Below are 19,703 nucleotides of genomic sequence, written 5' to 3' on the forward strand. Positions count from 1 at the left end.
CTCTAAAGCTCGACCCTACCTGCAAAATCCTATTCTTTAGTATTTAATTTCTCCTGTTAGGTAAAAATTAACATAATTTAACCTTCTCTTCAGAGAGTAATTATTAAAACGTTGAGAAAGAGTGGAACATAGAACACAGAGATATTCAATAAATGTTTGCTTTTATATAGATTGAATGATCGATTTGTAGAATGAAAAAACTATGACCTAGGTAAGTTCTCATATTTTTCCAAAGTCATACAATGGCAAAACAGGATAAAAACCTGATGTCATGACTCTTAATCTGTTTCAGGGATACACCCTCAAGTTTATGGGTTTGCTAGCATGACCCTAGCACTGCAACATTGTTAAGTATTATCTGAAGAAACGAATAAGGAAGGGGCAGTGGATGATCAATCCCTGATGCCTAGGTGTTTGCCAGATCACCCACAGTATGAAACAGCAGGCATGTTGTCATCTATTACAAGAGGTAAAAGTAAGTGAAACCTAAAAATGACAGCTCCAACCCCAGAACAGCTGTCCCTGAATCCACAATAAAGTGCAAAATAATGAGAAATTGGCTAAATGTGTGATCCCTTGGCTGCTGTTAGCCATACTACCTACGACAGAAAGATAAAGACCGTTTTAGGGTAGATCTTGATGTTGCACCAACCCAGGTTCCAGATGGTCTGATACAACATCAGGCTGCTAAGCACAGAACTGTCACAAAAGAGTTCGTGCTCCACAGCAGATAACTCTTCTTTGACCTCTGTAAGTCATCCTCTGTTTGCCAAAATGATTCAGGTGGGAAGGGCACAAAATAAGGAAACTACTGAAATCTGAGGATATAGTGTAAAGTTGTCTCATCATCAGAATGGTCAAGTTAGGAGCAATCTATGGTTTGAAGTCCATGGCATGTTTAGGCTAATGCAGGACCCACAGCTTACTACTGAACAGTCCTGAATGGCTGCAACTAACCCAAACATACAGCAACCTAATCCCAGCAAGACTGCTAGACTGGAAGAATGGATAGAAGTGGCTACTAAGTCGGTTTCCTGAGAAGGGGAGTTGTGCGGTCCCTCCTCTGCATGCAAAGTGGATCGATCACTCCAGATGAAGTGGCTGATATACTGCATATGCAGGCCATACAAGACTGGCCTTACAGTGACCAGGATATTCAACCACTTAATATGCCCCACCCCCAGGTCATGGTGAATAATACCATGATAAAGGTTTCTCCTTCTACATGGGTCCCCCATGTAACTCTCCTGTTACCAACATGAACTGTTCTGGATGCTGGATCTGATTTGCTGTCTCAAGCTTCCCTTTACAGGTCTCAGGGATGATAGTAAGAAAACTAAATTAAAAGTAAGCGGAAAAGGATGGCAAATGACTTGCCCCAACAGAGTGAAAGTTTTTCATGGTTATCAAAAAACTGGATGAATACAGCAGACATTGATGGGGTTGAAGCAAAACTTTTCAATGAAGCATTATCAGATTGGATGGACTGATGGGACCTGCTAGTGGTCTCCCAGCATTGAGTGCCCCGAACAAATCCACCATATTTACTCTAGCTTAGGAGATTTTAAAAAGCCAGGGTACAAAGATGATATTAAGAGTCTGCCACCAATTTGGAAATAAGCAAACTGACTGTGAGGCCAAGATCTTGGCCCAACCCTCAGCAGCTGGGAACCCAAGGCCAAATTCACATAAGTGGGTAAAATGGCCTAGAGGTAGAGAAGAAACCTTTTGACAGGGAAGCCCAATGCACTGAATCCAAAACCTATGTGAGAGACTCTTAAAGGAGCAAGTTACCCTGAGAGGACATGAGGATGCCACGGTTGATGGTGAATATTTGTATGCAAAGCGGAGTGCTGGAACAGGTATTATGAGAGGTGGTTCTGTCTCCTTTGCCAGAATGTAATACTGAGATAAATATGTTCTATAGTAACACTTTCCCTATTTTAGTACTGTAACAGAAGACATAAATTCACCCTTCAGCCAGGACTAATTGACCATATCAATTAGGAACTTAAAGAATTGCCCAAACCTGCACAGGTTGCTCTTTGAAGCAATACAGAATACCTGGTGGACAAAAAGAAATTACAGTTTTAATGACACCTTAGAAGTTAAAGTGATTATCAGTGAACTTGAAGGTCATCTTGAGAACCCCAAAACAATCCAATACCTTCTTTCAGTACGTGACACTGCCCTGCAACTACAAACCCTGAGATGATAAAAATATTAAACTCTACCTTAGCTACTATGAAATTTCTTTAGTCCTTAAAGATGATTAAGATACCAAGCAGAGTTTCGATATTTATTTATGGTCTAAAATGACCGATTAACTACTGAATTCAAATGAATGAGCTTGCACAGGCCAATACAACGGGAAAGACAAGCTTCAATTATTCTTTAAGACAATGGCTACTGGACCAGCCCATAAGCCTAGAAAGATGGAATTAATGCATGTCAGTTAACTGTTTTGTGGAAGTAACTATTGGATTCCACCATCTTCGAAAATAACAAAATTAAAAGTAATGTAAAAACAAAACAAAATACCATTTTCATGTATCTAACCGGCAAAATTTTTTTAAATTTAATATCAGAGGTTGGACAAGGTATAGAGAAAAGGATACTTTCCAACACTGTTTTGAGGAGTATAAATTATATGAAAGTGAGAAATAGCATAACAGTTTTGTGTCGACTTGGATTAGCTACAATACCCAGTTATTCAATCAAACACTAATTTAGATGCAGCTCTGAAGGTATTTTGCAGACATATTAACCAGATAACGTCAAGTAAAAGAGATTAGTCCCCATGAATGAGCCTCATTCAATCAGGTGAAGAGTTGTAAAAGCAAAACTGCAGTTTTCCTGAACATATGCTGCCTTAAGACTACAACATCAACTCCTGCCTGAGAGCTTCCAGCTTACCAGAGAATGCCCTACAAATTTCAGATTTACCAGCCTCCACACTTGTGTGAGCCAATTCCTTGAAGATTATAATTTTTTTTCTTTTACTTTTAACCTTTTAATTCCACTAATAAGAATTTACTCTATGGATATACTTAGAAAAGTTATCCAAAATATATGTATAAAAGCAGATCACTGCAATACTTTTTTAATACCTAAAAAATAAAAACAATGTTTTTTTTAAAAACATGGGGCAGGTTATATATACTGACATGGAGATGTCTAAGATATTTTATTTTTAAAATCAAGATACAGAATAACTTATGTATACAAAAAAGAATATAGTTATATTTGCTGTATTTATAAACATAGGTAGATAATGTAAGCTAGTAAATCTATAATTTGATAATTTTTTATAAGTTCAAAAGAAATTGTTCACAAAATTATCTTTGGGGAGAATGACTCAGAGTTGGGGGGGCTAGATTTTTTACTTTCCATTTTATAGCCTTGTTTTTTAAGGGCATGTATCATTTGTATTTTTTAAACAAAATCAACAGGGTTAGAATATGAGCCTTTCTAATTTTCCTCTTTATACTCTTTACAATTGTTTTTAAAACCTCACTTTAAAAGTAATTAAGTCACATGATGTTTAACATGACCAAATATTATGTCTGTAGCTATCAAAAATTGTGGTCAATACCATACCAACATGGGAAAATATTTATGAAAGGCTACATGAAAAAACGGAATACAAATTGTACATACAGATGGCCAAACACATGAAAAGAAGCTCAACATCACTAATTATTAGAGAAATGCAAATCAAAACTACAATGAGATATCACCTCACACCCATCAGAATGGCCATCATCAAAAAAATCTACAAACAAATGATGGAGAAGGTCAGGAGAAAAGGAAACAATCTTGCACTGTTGGTGGGAATGTAAATTGACACAGCCACTGTGGAAAACAATACGGAAGTTTCTTAAAAAAACTAAAAATAGAACTACCATATGAGCCAGAATACTGGGCATATACCCAGAGAAATCCATAATTCAAAAAGACACATGAGGCTTCCCTGGTGGTGCAGCTGTTAAGAATCCACCTGCCGAGGCAGGGGACATGGGTTTGATCCCTGGCCCGGGGAGATCCCACAAGCAGCAGAGCAACTAAGCCTGTGCACCACAACTACTGAGCCTGCGCTCTATAATCTGTGAGTCACAACTACTGAGCCTGTATGCCACACTACTGAAGCCCTGCGCGCCTAGAGCCCATGCTCCGCAACAAGAGAAGCCACCACAATGAGAAGCCTGTGCACTGCTAAGAAGAGTAGCCCCGCTCACAGCAAGTATAGAAGCTCGCACAAAGCAACGAAGACCCAATGCAGCCAAAAATAAATAAATAAATTTATTTTAAAAAAGACATGCAGGGCTTCCCTGGTGGCACAGTGGTTGAGAGTCTGCCTGCCGATGCAGGGGACGCGGGTTCGTGCCCCGGTCCGGGAAGATCCCACATGCCGCGGAGCGGCTGGGACCGTGAGCCATGGCCACTGAGCCTGCGCGTCCGGAGCCTATGCTCCGCGATGGGAGAGGGCACAACAGTGAGAGGCCCACGTACTGCAAAAAAAAAATAAAAATAAAAAAAGACATGCACTCCAATGTTCATAGCAGCACTATTTACAATAGCCAAGGCATGAAAACAACCTAAATGTCCATCAACAGAGGAATGGATAATGAAAATGTGGTACATATATACAATGGAGTATTATTCAGCCATAAAAAGGAACGAAATTGGGTCATTTGTAGAGATGTGGATGGACCTAGAGAGTGTTATACAGTGAAGTAAGTCCAGAAAGAGAAAAACAAATATCGTATATTAACGCATATATGTGGAATCTAGAAAAATGGTATAGATGACCCTATTTGCCAAGCAGAAATAGAAACACAGACATAGAGAACAAATGTACGGATTCCAAGCGGGAAAGGGGTGGGGTGGAAGGAATTGGGAGATTGGGATTGACACATATACACTATTGATACTATGTATAAAACAGACAACTGATGGGAACATACTGTATAGCACAGGGAACTCTACTTAATGCACTGTGGTGTCCTAAATGGGAGGGAAATCCAAAAGGGAGGGAATATATGTATATGTATGGCTGATTCACTTTGCTGTGCAGTAGAAGCTAACACAACATTGTAAAGCAACTATACTCCAATAAAAATTAATTTTTAAAAATTGTACATAAGGTTCAATAACAACTATGTAAAATACTTAAGGGAGAAATAGAAGGTAATAAACAAAACGAAACAGTTGATTTTTTTAATAAACTATGAATAGGAAGTGGGTAGTTTTCTACTCAAAGTTTTAATATTGTGATACATCTTTTCAGTAAAACTAAGTTACTTCATGATCATATAGTCTCTTATTTAAAAAATTCATACACAGTATATTTTCTCAGAGTACTGGAAAAAATGACTAATTCAAAATATTCTGTTTGTTAACAATTTTTTTAAAAACTGCTATTGTGATTACCACTAGAGGGAGGGAAAAGTTAGGAGCAGGAAGAGAAAGGGGAGATATTCTGGGCTGCTGGTAATATTTTCTCTTTCCCTGGGCTGGGGTTACGAAGGTATTTACTCTACAACAATTTATGTTTCATTCATTTTTCTGTTCGTTTGTTGTATCTCACAGTTTTTAAAAGGGTGATAAAAATTTACCTATTTATAGTCCATCAGAGCAAAATAACTCCTTATAAGACAAAATCCTGGGGACTTTCCCTGGCAGTCCAGTGATTAAGACTCTGTGTTTCCATTGCAGGGGGGCGTGAGTTCAACCCCTGGTCAGGGAACTAAGATCCCACATGCCACGCAGCGTGGCCAAAAGATTAAAAAAAGAAGATAAAATCCTGAAAAATACAACCTGATTCCTTAAATATACTTTTCATTACTTCCCTTATTTTTGTCACCCACAAAAAAAAAAAAAAAAAAAACCCTTAAGCTTCCCACTTCCTCCCTCAACTGCAAGCAATTAACAAGTCCTGAACATTTATTTTCTGAAATGTCAAATCTGTCCCTTATTTCCATCTTCAAGGCCACTGTCCTAATTTGGATCCCAGCGCCGCTTGTCTGTACTAAAATAAGTCTCTCCTAGGTAGTCTTTCACAAACATTTTTTTAATGCAATACACAGAAAGAAATGTATTTATCCTCTAATTCAGTACATATATACTTTTATATAAAACTAAAAGCTTCACAAGATAATACTTACCTTATTACTTGCAATGCGCTCTGATCTATCCTATCACATCTTATTTTAACTCATCTTTTTAAACTGTAGTGGTTTCAACCCACTATACTGATTTAGCATCCTCTTAGTGTGCAATAACCATCAGTTTCAAAACCACCAATGTCCTTTGTAAGTGATCACTTAATCCCCAATTCAAAGCATTTCCTTCAATGAATGCTGCCTAAATTGTAATCTGCCACTTCTCTAAAATATATATGATATAACTTACCTGCTTAAAAACATTCACCAGCTCCTCATCACATCCTAGATAATAAAATACCACCTCCTTAAAGAGGCATAAAACCTTCGTATCTAAGCACTCCCTTATTTGAAAATCACTCCCACTTCTATGCTTGTTCATACACCATTCTGTCCAAGATACTCATAGTCTAGCTTTTGTGAAAGCAGTTTTTCTTTGCCCAGAAATACTTTCCCATTCCATCTCCTATCTTTCCTTCCAAGCTCAGTTCAGGTACCCCATCTTCTATTAAGCCTTCCCTCCTCCATTCTCCCATGGCTACCTTCTGCTACAAGGAATGCTGCTGAAAAGTAGCATTATGCCAGTACAAAAAAAATACATGTTAAAATTACTGAATTTTAGGAGCTTACAATTCTTTCATAACAACTTTCCACTTACAAATGGTGGGGGGAGAGCCTGGGGGAAGTTGGAGTACTAAAACATACTATGTATAATTTTACATACTTCATTTAATTCTCCTGATACTCTACTCTTAGTAGTAAAGTAGTAAAATTAGTACCAGTAGTAAAATGACTATGAGTACTATAGTTGTTAAATTCTACTATTTTCTACTATGCTACTATTTTCCAAGGTAGAGAGTAAGTCCTTTTTATAGAGATTTTAAAATTTGCCAAAGGTGACAAAAGGCTGGAATCAGGACTCAAAAACCATCTTCTTGGGCTTCCCTGGTTCCCAGTGGTTGAGAGTCCGCCTGCCAATGCAGAGAACACAGGTTCGTGCCTCGGTCCGGGAAGATCCCACATGCCACGGAGCGGCTGGGCCCGTGAGCCATGGCCGCTGAGCCTGCACGTCCGGAGCCTGTGCTCCGCAACGGGAGAGGCCACAACAGTGAGAGGTCCGTGTACCGCAAAAAAAAAAAAAACCCATCTTCTTTCCACTACACTATGCTGAGGCCCCAGAGAGGTGAAGTGGTTTGCTCAGTCTAAGTCACACAGCTATTAATACCTGAAAATAAACTAGTACAGTAGGCTCCTGACTTTTTGGCCACATGTTATCCACATATATAGGGACCTATCAAACAACACATCTCTCTTAGCCATAGTCAAATAGTCTTAGGTCCTACCACCCACTCAAATACTTTACTATTAGATAGTAACTATCTTAAAAGAAAGCGGAAGTGAATCCCGTTTCCAAAATAATGTCACATGTGGAAAAGTAATGCAAATTTATGTTTAAGGAACTTAAAGCAAAATCTTTCTATGAACCAAAGGTTTAATTTTAAAAAAATAACTGATTTCACACAGAAATGGCTTCCCTGTCTTAATCATGATATACAAACATAAACTTTTCTCAAAGAGCAATAATTCATAAGATGAGTTCTCATCTCAGATCTACCATTACAAACTCCCAAGTTCACTTTCATTTAACTATAAAATACATATTAACAGTCTACATCTATCTCACAGGGTCATTGGGAGAATGTATGTGAAAGTGCTTTCTTTATAAATAGTAAAATATTATTAAATTAAAAACATTGTGACTGGTATTGTTTTAGAACCACTCTGCCTATTATAAGATACTACACTCCACAAAGCTCACCACTCCTTTTATATTGTATTCTTTTAATTTTGCACAGATAGGGAAAAAATAATTAAACTTTTTAAGACTCTATCTAAAATGAGATATATTATCCCCTGTGTCCATAAGTTGTGAGCAAAGACTGGGCCCTCTATTATTCTGAATGCATTGAAGTCTTTTTTTGTTTGCTTCTGGATTTTCCAAAATGCTCTCAATAGTTCAGCTGTCAAGAGTAAGTGCCAGGTAAAATAAGTATTACTAGAGTAAGCTTCTAAGGTATGTTTAAAGCATTTTATATCACATAAGAATTTTAGAAAAAGTCTTTTTAAAATATGGGCTGCATTACTGATACCTGTTTTAATCTGTTGACTATTATGTTAGGTATGATGTTTATCTTTATACCTCAAAGGAAATAAAAGCAAATCTCAAAAGAAAATATTCCCATTGATATTTACTAAAGAAATCCTGAAGCATCATAAAAGCAGAGTTTATAATGACCTAGAATGTGGGAGTCAGATCTACCATACTGAGAGATGAATAACCATCTACTCTGCTTAGCAGTTGTTCCAGCTTCTGGATCAATAGCTTTGCTTGCAAATGGAGGGATTATATTTCTAAATAACAATCACCCTAAGGGCAAAAAAAAATGGTAGTATTTACCTTCACTTACAAATAAGTATATTAGAAGTTTGGACAATGAGTCCAACGGTCTTAAAGTCAAAAGCTGCTACATGGGTATCAGATTAAGATTCAATCCCAAGTACAACAATCAAAAAACAGTTTGATGTTAGCATATTTTATCCTTTTTTTTTTTTTTAAACCGATATTCTGGCTTTACTTCACTGAGTTTCACCTAAAAAGATAGTACCTATCTAAAATGGTTGTTCGGGGGATTAAATGATTAAAAACACACCTAATGTACCTCTGGGTAGCTATTCCTGCTGTTCTACAGACAAACACATCAACTGAAATTCCAGTCTTCAAAGCTTCAAACTCTTAAGTCTCTGCTTAAAAAGTAATATGGTTTGCCAGTACCAGAGTTTACCATGAAGTAGCAATGTTTTTAATTAATATCTCTTTAATTTATAATTGACTGCCAGAATATAACTCATTTTAATAAATATAAAGATCTTCTATAATAAACTACAAATAAGTTAATGAATAATAAACTAAAGAAGTCTAGAGTTTCAAATTGTAAGTTTCAATTAAACTAATTTTCCTTAAAGAAAATATACTATTTTTTTTAAATTACACATGAAAATCATTTTGGATTCACTATGTCCTACATACTTGGCTAACAAACATTCCCTTAATTTTCAAAATTTTTGTCTTAACTTTTTTCCAAAACATATGGGTCCTTTTAATCTGCTCCTAACTCTTCTAGGCAGTAAGAACTGAAGCCAACATTCATGAAAGCTGAAGTGTCGAGAACTGTTCTGGGCCCTAGGGCACTGTTCATGTTTTATTCATTTTTGTATAGGCGACTACTTTACCAAAGAATCTGAGATACTGTTAAGTCAATTAACATTGCTGAAACGAATCAGTCAACAAAATAAGGCAGACGATGTGGCTACTTCAAATGAATACTCTTACATTATTGCTCAGATTTGAAACAAACCTAAAATATGCCAGCCTTTAAAATTACTTTGTGTTTGCAAGGGAAAAGGAGGTTCATTTTCGTATATAGTACCTAAAACTCCAAAAGTTAAATACAAATTAGTATTCAAAATAAATTTCATGTATGCTTAATCGTAACTTATTAGAAATAAGCTATCAAAAAATGCATAGGTTCTTAAGGACTTTTTCTCCCAATTTTGTCTATCTATGAATACTGTGGCTCAGGAAAAAGAAATATTCACAAGCCGCTGATCCTTCTAACATCAGATATTGTTAGTTTCACTAAGATGACTAAAACATTTTCAGAAGTACCGATACAAATAAAATAACGTGTGCAGGGCTACCGAAGAACCCATGAGGACCTTGGTCATTACTTTGGAATCGAGTACCGTCGCCAATCCCAGGACTTGAGAAGGTAAGACTTAGGGTGAGCATCAGTGGGAGTACACCGACGGGGGAGGGGAGGGAAGGGAAATTAAAAGATCAGAGAAGATTAATTACCACATTATTTGTGAAAGGCGAGGAGATGGTGGCTTGGGCCGATGGGCGAGGACCCCTCGCAAAGGAGTGGAAAAGGTTCTTTTCGCACTTAGAAGGGACAGGGGAGTGGGAGGAGGGGCAACGATCAACAGGAACCTTCCCGAGGTGGAAGGGGTGCGTCACGAACGTAGCCGCCTCTGGAAAGAGAAAATCCGCCCTCAGGACGACCTCAATAAGCAAGGTGAAGGAAGGGGGAGTGACCTTCCTAGGTGTGACGGAGGAAATACAGGATCACTTCCCAAAGAACGGAGGGAGACGACGTTCCCAGAGGTCCTGCCGGCTCACCGGGGACTAGAAGGGATGGTGAGACCGCCCCCGCCCCCCGGCCCCCCGGGGCCGCGTCAAGGTCGGCTGAAACCCGGGGCTGAGGTGTGGGCGTTACCTGCAGGGTCACCTCCTGAGGGTCCCAGTGCGGCCGCAGGTGTCGCAGGAGGCTCAGGGCCCCCTCCCGGCAGCGCTGCTCCTCCTGATCCTGCACCGTGACGTCCAGCTTGGGGACCACCGGGGAGCCGGGCGGGACGTGGATGTAATTGGCCATGGCCCAGGCTACCGCAGAGACTACCACAACTACGACGGCGACGGCGACCACGAGAACGGCGGGCGCCGACAGGCTGCTGGATCCTTCCGTCCCGGGGCGCCCTCGCGGGAGGGCTGGGGCGTTCAGAATAACGGCAGAGCGGTATGAGAACAGCTGGTGGCGGCACTCTCGCCGACCCAGGTCTGGATAGCGGCTGAACTGACCAGCAACTGCTCACGGGGAATAGCCGTCTCGTCTGCGCTCGGCCGCCGGCGGGCGCGGAGCATGCCGGGACTGGCCTGACGCTGGCGTCACGCGCGGGGCGGGGCCTTGGCTGCGTTAGGATCGAGGCGGAGTTTCTAGCCGCGGGCACAATGGGCCTAGTGCCTGGAGTTAGGTTTCTCGGCCGTTATCGGACAGTGCGGTGCGTGCTGCTAGTCTTTAAAACGTGGGGCTCCCGCTTGGAATGATCCTGAGCCCTGTCAAAACCCCGAACGAAAGGCACTGAAGCTTTAGCTCACCTGATCGGGAGGGTCTTGGGGTCTGGGTTTGAGGTAGGTCTGAGTTTTTCTGGGAAGCGAGGGAAGTGCCCTGAAATAACTCCAGGATCAGCCTCTGAATTTGGCCTGAGTCTGGGCAAGCTGGGTTAACTGGGTCTCCTTGATCTCGGAGCCCCTGTGTACTGAGGACTAACCACATGGTTGGGTTGGCAACTAAATTCCCATCAGCAGTGTACGGAGATCATGGTATTTGGGACAGTTAAGATATTTGGGTAAGAAAGCGACTGCACTTCAAGATGTGTTTTTAAGGTCAGATGTTTGATCATACCGAGAGTTATTCAGAGTCAGCCAAAACAGGTTATAGTGTAGGATGAAGATGGAAGGAATGGAGTTTTGGGGCTCAGCCGCTAGATGCCTGTTTCAGGGTATCCCTGAGTGGGCCTTGAAAGGGCTACCTTCAAACTTTTAGTCTCATTGTCTTACAGCACCTAATTCCCCTGCTAGGGGAATATTGGAAACTGGGTAATCCACAAGTAATTTATTGGGACCTCCTAATTTTCCCAGTGATTTCAGGAAAATGGGTTGAGATTTGACCTCTTAATGTCTTGCCTGCAGCATTTGGTAAATGGTGAATACGTTTGTTACTGGTAAATTAAGTTGCTAACTGGACTCAGCTTAATTAACAGTCAAAATGTTTATCTCATTAGCATCAGTTTACATTCTGATTGTTCAGAAAGAACCTACTTACCATTGTAAATCACAAAATAAATAGCTCACTATCAATAAAGTTAAACTTCATAAATTAAAAAGGAGAAGAGAGTTTTATAGACAGCAAGACAGTTGATTCAACATTTTCCAGACTTAGTCTCTTTTTTAAATCGTATACTAGGAGAAACTCTAAATTATGCATTCCTTTCAATTTGGGGAGAAATAATCAATATACTAATTTCACATTTCAGGTAGTATCTGTTGTTGTTGGGTTTTTTTTGGTTTTTAATTTTTTGGGCGGCACCACTCAGGGTATTGGATCCTAGCTCCCCATCCAACCAGGCCCTCGGCAGTGAAATCGTGAAGTCCTAACCACTGGATTGCCAGGGAATTCCCTCTATTGTATCTTTGTATAATTTGTATTTTTTATTATTAAACAGTTGGCATTTTAAGAATTTTGAAGCTATGGTTTGAATTGTGAAATGATTTAATAGCAAATTACAAAAATTATTTGGGGAATTATACAAGTTTGTAATTTTAATGAAGCAACCATTAATAACTAGAAAGACATAAAAAAAAACCTATTAGGTACCTAAGAATAAAACTAACAAAAGATGTGTAAGACCCTTATGGATGAAATTATATTAATGGAGAAATGAACCATATCCATGAATAAGAAAAGATACTTATTAAAAAGATCTGTTTTCACTGAACAAACCAATAAGTATAGTGCAGTTACAATTAAATCTCAATTGCGTATTTCACAGAACTTGTTAAAGTGGCATTAAAATTCACACCAAAACTTAAGGTCGAAGAGAAGCTGCTATAATTCTTTGTGGGGGCGGGAGGGTTAGAGAATAAGTTGGGAGAACACATCCTACCAGGATTTATGATATAACGGTTTAAGAATGGGCAAATAGACAAGTGGAGCATGATAAAGATTCCAGAAAAAGACCTACACACGTGTGAGATCTTTGAATATGATAAAAGTGGCATTGAAAATTAGGAAAGGATGGAGAAACAGTACTGGAATAACTGCTATTTGTATGGGAAAAATTTTTTGATCCCACTGTTACCCAAAAACTGGGTTTGCCTCTTCGTGGGTGTCAAGCCAAAAGACACAACCAAGGCAAAAAGCTGGAGAAGGTAGTATTTATTACTTGCAGCAAGTGAGAACACCAGGGATCTTTCCCAAAGCAACGTCTCCTCGAACAGCAAAATTGGAGAAGTTTTAAGCTAAGGGAACAGGCATATTCATGAATATGCTTGAGTTAAGGAGAATTCAGCATATTATTGGGGCAAAGGTCAACAGAGTCCAAGCTTTAGTCTTGGACTAAAGGGCGGGGGGTGGGTTGGGGTGGGGGCTTAGTTCCTGTAGAACAACTCAAAGATATGTATCAGATTATGTATATCCACTGAGGAGGAACTAGGACTGTTTTATAGCTGAACTGCTGCTGCTTGACTACTTTTCCACTGTTGCTACATTCCTTTGTTCCCTTAAGATCATTAATCACTGAGACCTGTTCAAGGGCAAGCATTGCAGCCAAGCTTAGATCACAAAATGGCTTAGGCCAAAAATGGCTTCTCTTATGTCAAGAAAGCCATGCCTGGTTTTCTTTCTCTGGGGACCCCCTAGCCTATCTGCTTACAGACTTAATTAAAATTTAAAACTTCTGCTCTGTGAAAAACTTCTCTGTGTTAAGGGAGTGCAAATCCAAGACACAGACTGGGAGAAAATATTTGCAACAACAGATATCTGATGAAAGATTTGTATCTGAAAAAAAAAAAAAAAAAAAAGATTTGTATCTGAAATACGCAAATAACTCTGAAAACGTAACAATTGGAAAACAACCCAGTTTAAAAATGGCCAAAGGATCAGAACAGCCACCTCACCCCAAGATGAAATACAGACAGCAAACAAGCATATGAAAACATGTTCAACATCATGTCATTAGGGAATTGCAACTTAAAACTACAAGATAACACTACACACCTATTAGAATGGCTGAAATCCAAAATACAACACATGCTGGTGAAGATGTACAGAAACAGGACCTCTCATTCATCACTGGTGGGATGCAAAATGGTACAGCCACTTTGGAAGAGTCTGGAAGATTCTTACAAAGATAAACATAGTCTTACCGTGTGATCCATAATCATTCTCCTTGATATTTACCCAAATGAGTTGAAAACATATGTACATCCACACAGAAAACCTGCACATGAATATTTATAGAATCTTCATTCATAATTGCCAAAACTTGGAAACAACCAAGATATTTGTGAATAGGTGAGTAAGAATAAAAAAAACTAAAACAACAACAACAACAAAAACTACTGGTACATCTATTCAATGGAATATTATTCAGCAATAATAAGGAATGAGGGATCAATCCACCAAAAAAAAGGAACCTTAAATGCATATTGTTAAGTCAAGGCAGCCAATCTGAAAAGGCTATAAAATGATTCCAACTGTATTACATTCTGGAAAAAGCAAAACAATATTAGGCACAATAAAAACATCAGTGGTTGCCAAGTGTCTAGCCAGAGGGAAGGAAGGATGAATAGATGGGGCACAGGGAATTTTAGAGCTGTGAAACTACTCTGTATGATACTGTAATGGCGGATAGATGACATGAATTTTACAAAACCCATAGAACTGTACAACACAAAGAGTGAACCCTCCTGTAAACTAGAGGCTTTAGTTCATACTTATGTCTTTGACAAGGCAGTAGTTATTTTCAAAATGTGAATGAATGAATGAAAAAAGTGTATAAGAAAATATAGGATCGGTTGGCCTTGTTCTCCACTTTTCTGTTTTTCTTTTTGCAGATGCCACCCTGCTCTCATCAGCTGCTGGCCCGCCATCTCCTTGAGCCCTAACACCATGCCTACAATTAAGTTGCAGAGTTCTTGTGGAGAGATATTTGAAGTTGATGTTGAAATTGCGAAACAATCTGTGACTATTAAGACCATGTTGGAAGATTTGGGAATGGATGATGAAGCAGATGTTGATCCAATCCCCTTGCCAAATGTTAAGGCAGCAATATTAAAAAAGGTCATTCAGGGGTGCACCCACCACAAGGATGATCCGCCTCCTCCTGAGGATGGTGAGGACAAAGAAGAGTGAACAGATGATATCCCTGTTTGGGATCAAGAATTCCTGAAAGTTGACCAAAGAACACTTTTTGAGCTTATATTGGCAGCAAACTACTTAGACATCAAAGGTTTGCTTGATGTTACCTGCAGGACTGTTGCCAATATGATCAAGGGGAAAACTCCTGAGGAGATTCGAAAGACATTCAATATCAAAAATGATTTTACTGGGGCTCCCCTGGTGGCGCAGTGGTTGAGAGTCCGCCTGCTGATGCAGGGGACATGGGTTCGTGCCCCGGTCCGGGAAGATCCCACATGCCGTGGAGCGGCTGGACCCGTGAGCCGTGGCCGCTGAGCCTGTGCGTCTGGAGCCTGTGCTCCGCAATGGGAGAGGCCACAGCAGTGAGAGGCCCACGTACCACAAAAAAAAAAAAAAAAAAAAAAAGATTTTACTGAAGAAGAGATAGCCCAGGTACACAAAGAGAACCAGTGGTGTGAGAAGTGACATTTTGTGTCTGATGCTGTAACACTGTAAGGATTGTTCCAAATACTAGTTGCACTGCTTTGTTTATAGTTGTTAATATTAGAAAAACGGTCCACAAATGCAGCAGCAAATCAGTTGTATTAGCAGAATGTTGTCCTCATTGCATGTGTAGTTTCAGTACTGATTCCAAACTTATGACTCAGTTTCTTCTAGTATGATCAAAAGTTCTTTCTTCTTTGCTCTGAATAAAATTGAACTGTGGGTTCTCTATAGAAAGTAGCATTTTGGGCTCTCCCTCTTTTTGTAAAGCAATTTCTGCCTAGTTTATTGTCCGGTTAACTTTAGTTTAGTGACTTTTAAAAGTTGGCATTGTAGGGACTTCCCTGGTGGTGCAGTGGTTAAGAATCCGCCCGCCAATGCGGGGCACATGGGTTTGATCCCCGGTCTGGGAGGATCCCACATGCCACAGAGCTGCTGAGCCCGTGCGCCACAACTACTGAGCCTGCGCTCTAGAGTCCACGAGTCACAACTACTGAAGCCCGGGCGCCTAGAACCTGTGCTCTGCAACAAGAGAAGCCCCTGCTCACCGCAACTAGAGAAAGCCCACGTGCAGCAACAAAGACCCAATGCAGCCAAAAATAAATAAATTAAATAAATAAATTTTTAAAAAACTTCTTTAAAAGTTGGCATTGTAAGTAAAACAACTTGCAAAAAATTTTCTGAAATAGAATTAACAATGTATTATATTTATTCATGAGTTGGAAACTGGAAAAAGGCTACTTGAGGTAAATGTTATCAGAGTGGGGTTATCAGAATGTCTTCCAGCTTCCTGGAGTCAGAGTACCACTGGTATTGATTAGCCTGTATGTAGCAGGGCTCCGTTAATTGGATCTGAGGACTTGTTTTTGCATTTTTAATCCTCTCAGCTTTGAATATGTTGGCTAGAGGCTCAGTTACTACTCAGTTTGTGTTTTGTGAGGAAAAAGAATTAGACAGTTTGCTGGCTTTTCAATTAAAAAAGACACTTAACGCATGTGGTGTGTCATCTTTTTATAATCAGTAATCCTATGTGGGGAAAACCATAAACACTACTTGCATGTAAGAAATAATTTAACCTTTAATGTTAAAATGTATGGCATAACCCAGAAAGCATCAGTCACGAATGCAAGATACTTTCAATAAAAAGTAAATCACATTAAAAAAAAAAGAAAAAGAAAATATAGAAATATAGGATCAAGTCTCCATGACTGCAAGTTAAGGAAAGATTTTCTAAAGAAGTCTCATAAAGCAAACACCCTGAAGGAAAAGGACTGACAAATTTGAAAACATTAAAATTTAAAACTTCATGAAATTAAGTCATAAAAAAGATAAAAGATAATTGTGACATATATGATGAAAAAAGGATTAGTATTCAGAATACCACTAATCAATAAGAAAGCCAAACCACCCAAGAGAAAAATGGGAAAAGAATATTAATTTTCAGAAGAAATCCAAACAGCAAATAAGCTTACAAAAATAATACTTCTATAACTAATAATCAAGACAATGCAAATTAAAACAACAACAGACAGCATTTTATATCCATCCATTAGATTGGAAAAGTTTTTGAATTCTGACAGAGCCAAGTGTACATTACTGGTGGGAAGATACATTTATTTAAAAAAAATAAAACTATGGAAAGAAATTTTGCAGTATTTAATCAAGTTGAAGATAGGCATTCTTTACCATCCACCAATTTCAATTCCAGGTATATACAAAAATCCCACATATGTACATGAGGAAGTGTGTACAAGAATGTACACTGCAGTATTAGTCCTAATGGCTTATAACTGGCAACAACCCAGCTGTCCCTCAGTAAGCAAATAATTAGATAGATGATTGATAGATAATAGATAGATGGATAAATAGATAAGAAATATCCTACAACAGACTAATGGTGGTGGGTAGAATACATCTATCTACTTATACATACATTCAGGAGACAACAGGGGCCCTAGAAGTCAGAAATCAAACAGTAGCTTTGAGGACCCAACAGCAACCATACCTCTGGTTAGTTTGCAAATAGCTGACTTCTCTGTTTCTTCTCTCTCCACCTGTTTTTGTCTCATTCTCTGCTTCTTGAAATCGCACTCACTCTTCAGAGTTTAACCTCCAGCAATCATCTTCACGGAGCTTATGTGGATTTTCCTAATCTAAATTTACTTCTTTTATGCATCTGTTAGAACACCTAAAAACTTCTGCCTTGTGCCACCCACACTGTAGATTTAAATCATAAAGACTGTGCCACATATAAAAGACCAGTAAAATGTTTATAACTTGCTACATAATAAGCATTTTGTATGAGGGAATAAAAGGATCACTGAATATACATCCAAAGGCTCTAGTCATAAATAAATTAATGACAATGGAGTTAACTTTAGTTAGCCGAGTAATAGCATAAAGAGTTTGCAGAAGAAAATATTATGTGAAACGAGATTATATGGACGTGTCTAATAGCTAGATCATCCCCCAAACTGAACACAAGTTTAAAATGAAGCCGCTCTTGTACGCCTAACAGAGAATCAGAGTTAGTTAATGTCATTGTAGACTGAACTGAAGATTCAGAAATCCAGAACACCTGTGATCCCTGGTGTTCAAGGATGTGCATGCTCTGCTCCACTGCTCCCCCTCTAAAAAAATGAAAAAGAAAGAGCCTCTAGGTGTTTGGATTTTCAGATGTTACATAAAAATGAAGCTACACGTGTTCTGCTCTTCACAACTTTAAGGGAGCCTAAGGGAGCTGGCCATCTATAAAGCTACTATAACAAACACATGTATGCTTAGCTATATTAATAAGAGCTAATAAATATTTAACTCTATAAAACATGTCTATCAGTGCTTGTTCTAGCTTGCCTCTTTTTCATGTTCCTAGAATCAGATTATAACTCTATTTCATATAATAGACTAATTCCTTAGTAGCAAGATTCTATCATTTTTCTCTTAATAGCCTCCATGGTCTCAAGACAGTATCTTGCATATCGTAAATTACAATTGTGGATTTAGTAGAACAGAAATATTTCAAATGTTTCCTAATTATAAGAATCTAAAATATGTAAGGGGAAAAAATGTTTTTAAAGATATATGGGTAACGAGAGGGAATACACCTTGCCAAATATTGAATCATATTATAAAAGCATAAGTTGAGAGGCTGGCACAGAAATAAACAGATTCCAAAAAAGAAAAATCCATGTATAAATGGGTATTCTATACGTAATAAAGATTAATAGTTTAAATCAGTGAGGAAAAGCAGATTAATTAAAAAATAATGTTGAAATCATATTTGTCACAGTATTTGCTAAAATTGATTTAGCAGTTTTTATTATTGTCATTTATTTTTTTTCTATCTTTTTTGGTGTTTTTTTTTTTTTTTTTTGGCCACGCAGTGCAGCGGCTTGCAGGATTTTAGTTCCCTGACCAGGGATTGAACTGGGGCCCTCAGCAGTGAAAGCATGGAGTCCTAACCACTGGACAGCCAGGGAATTCCTTATTATTGTTATTTAAGTGGTATTAATTAAAAGTTCACAAGTGCTGATCAATATTTCACCTTAATTCTATATAAATCAGTGGCAAAAAACATCATTTTAAAAATGAAGAAACAGGGAATTCCCTGTTGGTCCAGTGTTTCACTGCTGTGGGTCCAGGTTCAGTCCCTGGTCAGGGAACTAAGATCTCACAAGCCATGTAGCATGGCCAACAACAACAAAAAAATCCTGTGGTTTTTAAAATCCATTTTTCCAGGACTTAGCTGATGATTGTCATTTAATAGGCACTTAATTATAAAATGGATGACAGGCTAAATATGTTCTGCATTATACTTTAAAGCAATTTTTTCAGACTCCTAATGTATACTGAATCACTCTATATTGTTTTATTACCATTCCAACTTTCTCCCAAATGTACCCAATAGCTTAAACACCAATTCCCAAGTTAAACATTTAATATCTCTATTCTCATTACTATTCGGTCCTCCATAAGAAGTGTTTGAAACTGTATTTTGATAGTTGGAAGTAAGGATTTCAGAGCAATTGTGTATGCACACAAACTACAAAGGGCTAATGCCTACTACTTGTGTGCCTACAGCACATGAAAAATACACAACAAGTAAGGGCCACTTTCTCCAACTTCAGACTCTACTCTACCTTGTTCCAAAGGATGAAACTTTACTTTCTAGCTCATTAAGGCATGTTATACAGAGACTGGAGAGATAATGAAGGGGATGAAAAGAATTTGAGCTTTGTAA

At 38.6% G+C, this 19,703-nt stretch overlaps 1 protein-coding gene and 1 pseudogene across 2 annotated transcripts in view; one reads left to right on the forward strand and one right to left on the reverse strand.

The window, feature by feature from the left end:
• ETNK1 (ethanolamine kinase 1) overlaps positions 1 to 10,932 on the reverse strand; it is a 73,392-nt gene extending 62,460 nt beyond the window's left edge. Inside the window, exon 1 of one of the 2 annotated variants that reach the window (XR_004351732.1) lies at positions 10,502 to 10,919. Coding sequence is in view for 1 of the 2 variants with exons in the window: in XM_032645245.1 (XP_032501136.1) it covers positions 10,502 to 10,657 (156 nt within the window). In the remaining variant the exon portion in view is untranslated. Of the gene's footprint in view, positions 1 to 10,501 lie in introns of both variants that reach the window. The other variant, XM_032645245.1, reaches the window with a different exon arrangement.
• A 31-nt stretch (positions 10,933 to 10,963) lies between these two features.
• Positions 10,964 to 15,858, forward strand: LOC116760405 (annotated as a pseudogene).
• Positions 15,859 to 19,703: the final 3,845 nt, after the last annotated feature.

This window comes from Phocoena sinus, chromosome 10 (assembly GCF_008692025.1).
Source record: "Phocoena sinus isolate mPhoSin1 chromosome 10, mPhoSin1.pri, whole genome shotgun sequence".
In the NCBI taxonomy this organism is placed as follows: Eukaryota; Metazoa; Chordata; class Mammalia; order Artiodactyla; family Phocoenidae; genus Phocoena; species Phocoena sinus.